The 3,560-nt window shown below is 51.7% G+C and overlaps 1 protein-coding gene across 1 annotated transcript; it reads left to right on the top strand.

Annotated features, from left to right (window-relative positions):
- The first annotated feature begins 286 nt into the window (after positions 1-286).
- Positions 287-3,313, top strand: LOC115166081 (lysophosphatidic acid receptor 4-like). Its single transcript, XM_029719748.1, has 4 exons — positions 287-708; positions 896-1,186; positions 1,974-2,206; positions 2,447-3,313. The coding sequence occupies exons 1-4, from the start codon at positions 424-426 to the stop codon at positions 2,799-2,801; spliced, it is 1,164 nt and encodes a 387-aa protein (XP_029575608.1). The 5' UTR covers positions 287-423; the 3' UTR covers positions 2,802-3,313.
- Positions 3,314-3,560: the final 247 nt, after the last annotated feature.

Raw genomic sequence — 3,560 nt, 5'->3', positions numbered from 1 at the left:
TGGTCTGTCTGTCTGTCTGTCTGTCTGTCTGTCTGTCTGTCTGTCTGTCTGTCTGTCTGTCTGTCTGTCTGTCTGTCTGTCTGTCTGTCTGTCTGAGTTGTAGTATCTACAGTAGGACTGACAGAAAGACACAGCTGTATTGGTCTAGTATCTATAGTATCATGCTAACAGACATGTTTATTCCTGTCTGCAGGGGGAGCGACCAGCCCATACACACACACACACATAGTGTCAACATCTTTGGGAGTGTGTGTGTGTGTGTGTGTGTGTGTGTGTGTGTGTGTGTGTGTGTGTGTGTGTGTGTGTGTGTGTGTGTGTGTGTGTGTGTGTGTGTGTGTGTGTGTGTGATCATGATGGCCTGGAGAGGTCTTGCCTGGTGGACCCCGCGCTGATCTCCCCAGAGACCTCCCCCCCGGCCTCAGCATGGCTGGTCTGGTGCTGAATGAGACAGGCATGGAGGACTGTGGGATAGATGACAGCTTTAAGTATGACCTGTACAGCGTGGTCTACAGCGTGGTGTTTGTCCTGGGGCTCTGCACCAACTGTGCTGCTCTCTTTGTGTTCTGCTTCCGGATGAAGCTACGCAACGAGACAACTCTGTTCATGACTAACCTGGCGTTGTCAGACCTTGTGTTTGTGTTCACGCTGCCCTTCAAGGTCTACTACAACGTCAACCGACACTGGCCCTTTGGAGACGAACTATGCAAGGTAGTTACTAGTTTCTAGCCCTTTTCACTGTGTGAACTGTTCTGTCATTGCACAGGTGTTTGGCTGTATATGTGTTTCTGTCTCATACATCTATTCCACCCCCCAGGTGTCAGGCAATGAATTAATCAATTAATCAATTAGTAAATTAATTAATCAATTAACCAGCCAATCTTTCTCCATTCCCCAGGTATCAGGAACAGCCTTCATAACCAATATCTATGGCTCCATGCTGTTCCTCACCTGCATCAGTGTGGACCGCTTTCTGGCCATTGTCTACCCCTTTCGATCGCGCTCAGTCCGCACGCGGAAGAACGCAGGACTGGTGTGTGCTGCGGTCTGGCTCACCATCGTGGGTGGAGGGATATCGGTCACCTTCTTTTCCACGATCAACCAGGCGAACCGCGCTACGGCCTGCTTCGAGGGATTCTCCAAGAGCACCTGGAAAACATACCTGTCCAAGATCACTATCTTTATAGAGGTGAGGAGAGGGAGGGAGGGAGGGAGGGAGGGAGGGAGGGAGGGAGGGAGAGAGGCAGGGAGGGAGGGCGAGAGAGAGTCAGGGAGGGAGGGCGAGAGAGAGGCAGGGAGGGAGGGCGAGAGGGATGCAGGGAGGGAGGGCGAGTGGGAGGCAGGGAGGGAGGGCGAGAGGGAGGCAGGGAGGGAGGGTGAGAGGGATGCAGGGAGGGAGGGCGAGAGGGATGCAGGGAGGGAGGGCGAGTGGGAGGCAGGGAGGGAGGACGAGAGGGAGGCAGGGAGGGAGGGCGAGAGGGAGGCAGGGAGGGAGGGCGAGTGGGATGCAGGGAGGGAGGGCGAGAGGGAGGCAGGGAGGGAGGGCGAGAGGGAGGGAGGGTGAGAGGGAGGCAGGGAGGGAGGGCGAGAGGAGGCAGGGAGGGAGGGTGAGAGGGAGGGAGGGCGAGAGGGAGGCAGGGAGGGAGGGCGAGGGGAGGCAGGGAGGGAGAGAAGCAGGGGGAGTGGGAGGGAAGGATAGAGAGAGAAGGATTCTCTTCAATCACCTGGAAGACTCACCTGGAATTACCTGGATTCAATCAGAAACCACTTTAGCGTGCTTGACAGTTAAAGGTCATCTCCAATTCAACCGGCATCTGCCCTTGATTAAGATCCCTGGGAATGCCATAATATTGCCTTTGAAAGTCGTCTTGTCTTCAAACACGATGGGATTGAATCCCGGCCTTACCTCTCACGGTGTGTGTATCATATTATTAGTGTGTGTCGTGTGTGTGCTAAGTACTTCCTGTCCTCTCCAGATCGTAGGTTTTCTCCTCCCCCTCATGACCAACCTGGTGTGTTCCTCTCTGGTGCTAAGAACCCTTCGTCGCCCAGGGACCATCGGCCATGGCTGCAACAGCAAGCGCCGGGTCCTCCGTATGATCCTCGTCCACCTGGCCATCTTCATCGTCTGTTTCGTCCCCTACAACTCCATCCTCTTCCTCTACGCCATGGTGCGGACCCAGGCTCTGGCCAATTGTAACCTGGAGAGGTATAAGTAATTGCATTTTTGCGCTTATGCTTTAACAATCAATCAATATATCAATCAATATATCAATCAACATGTCAATTTTTATAAAACTGCACTTATTCAACGTTCTTGTAAATATCCTCTGAAATGTGTTGTTGCTGTTTTTAGATATGTGATTTTGTCTGTATGTAAAGTATGGTGTTTGTTGCTAACTGACTTGCCTCATTGAGGCCATTCATTAGCGTTGTTCTGAGTTTGAAGGTTTGTCCGGACGCTGTACCCCATCACCCTGTGTCTGGCCACCCTCAACTGCTGCCTAGACCCAGTGGTGTACTACTTTACCTCTGAGTCCTTCCAGAAGAGTCTCACCACAGGGGGGAAGGGAGGGGTCCGGGCTGAGAGCATCCCCCGCAGCGACACACACCTGAGTAGTGAGGCAGAGACGCAGCAGGACACAGGGACACTGACCAGGGATGGGAGACCGTGGAGAGACACATGGGACTGGACAGTCACCAGGAGAGACTCACAAGAAGCATCACTCACTAGAAACACACAGGACGCACACGCTCTTGCCAGCAATGGGAAAGATACAGGAGTGAATGAGACTCAGTTCTGACACTGCAGGAGAGACAGGGAGAAATAGAGAGAGGAAGAGAGAGGAAGAGAGAGAGGAAGAGAGAGAGAGGAAGAGAGAGAGGACAGGTCAGGATGGAGAGATCAGGTCTCTGAGTCGAAGCCTTATTTCAAATGCCACTCTATCACCGCACCAAACAAAAAAAATATTGAATTTTCTTTTTGGAAGAGGGGGGAGGAGAGGGGGGATAGAGTGCCGTCTGAAACCACCCGCCTTGTCGGACCTTTGACAATAGTTTGGCCGCCTCTGCCACTCTTTCTTCCTCAGTGTGTGTGAAGCACTCCTCTGGTTCATGCAGCATGCCAGAGCAGATCTTCCACAGTCGGGAGAAATAGTAATGCATATTAATAGATTTTAATTGCATGCAAATAAAGGTTGCTTCGCTACCACTCCCACAACAGAAGCACAATCATGGTCTCGGATTGGCAGGTGGAGGACTTCTGTGAGAGGTCGCTGTTATGCCCAAATTCAACAATAAACCAACGAGGAAGTCTGTTGCAGTGTTGAGAACTGTTGACTGGGTGAATAGGGTCAATATCAGGGGATATCTTTATCTAGATATTTCCGGATATCTGACATGTTATTAGATATAAGGAGTAGACATGCTCCAGATACACATGTCCTTCATTTCATTTACGGAGCTAGGATATTCTCCATAACACGACAGTTTCTACATGCGTACAATCAGGACCTCAGCAATCTCCCTGCTACCGTATGAGTCCGAGGAGATATCTGGGATGA

The sequence above is a fragment of the Salmo trutta genome, chromosome 3 (genome assembly GCF_901001165.1).
Source record: "Salmo trutta chromosome 3, fSalTru1.1, whole genome shotgun sequence".
In the NCBI taxonomy this organism is placed as follows: domain Eukaryota; kingdom Metazoa; phylum Chordata; class Actinopteri; order Salmoniformes; family Salmonidae; genus Salmo; species Salmo trutta.
This window is presented reverse-complemented; position numbering and strand designations above follow the sequence as displayed.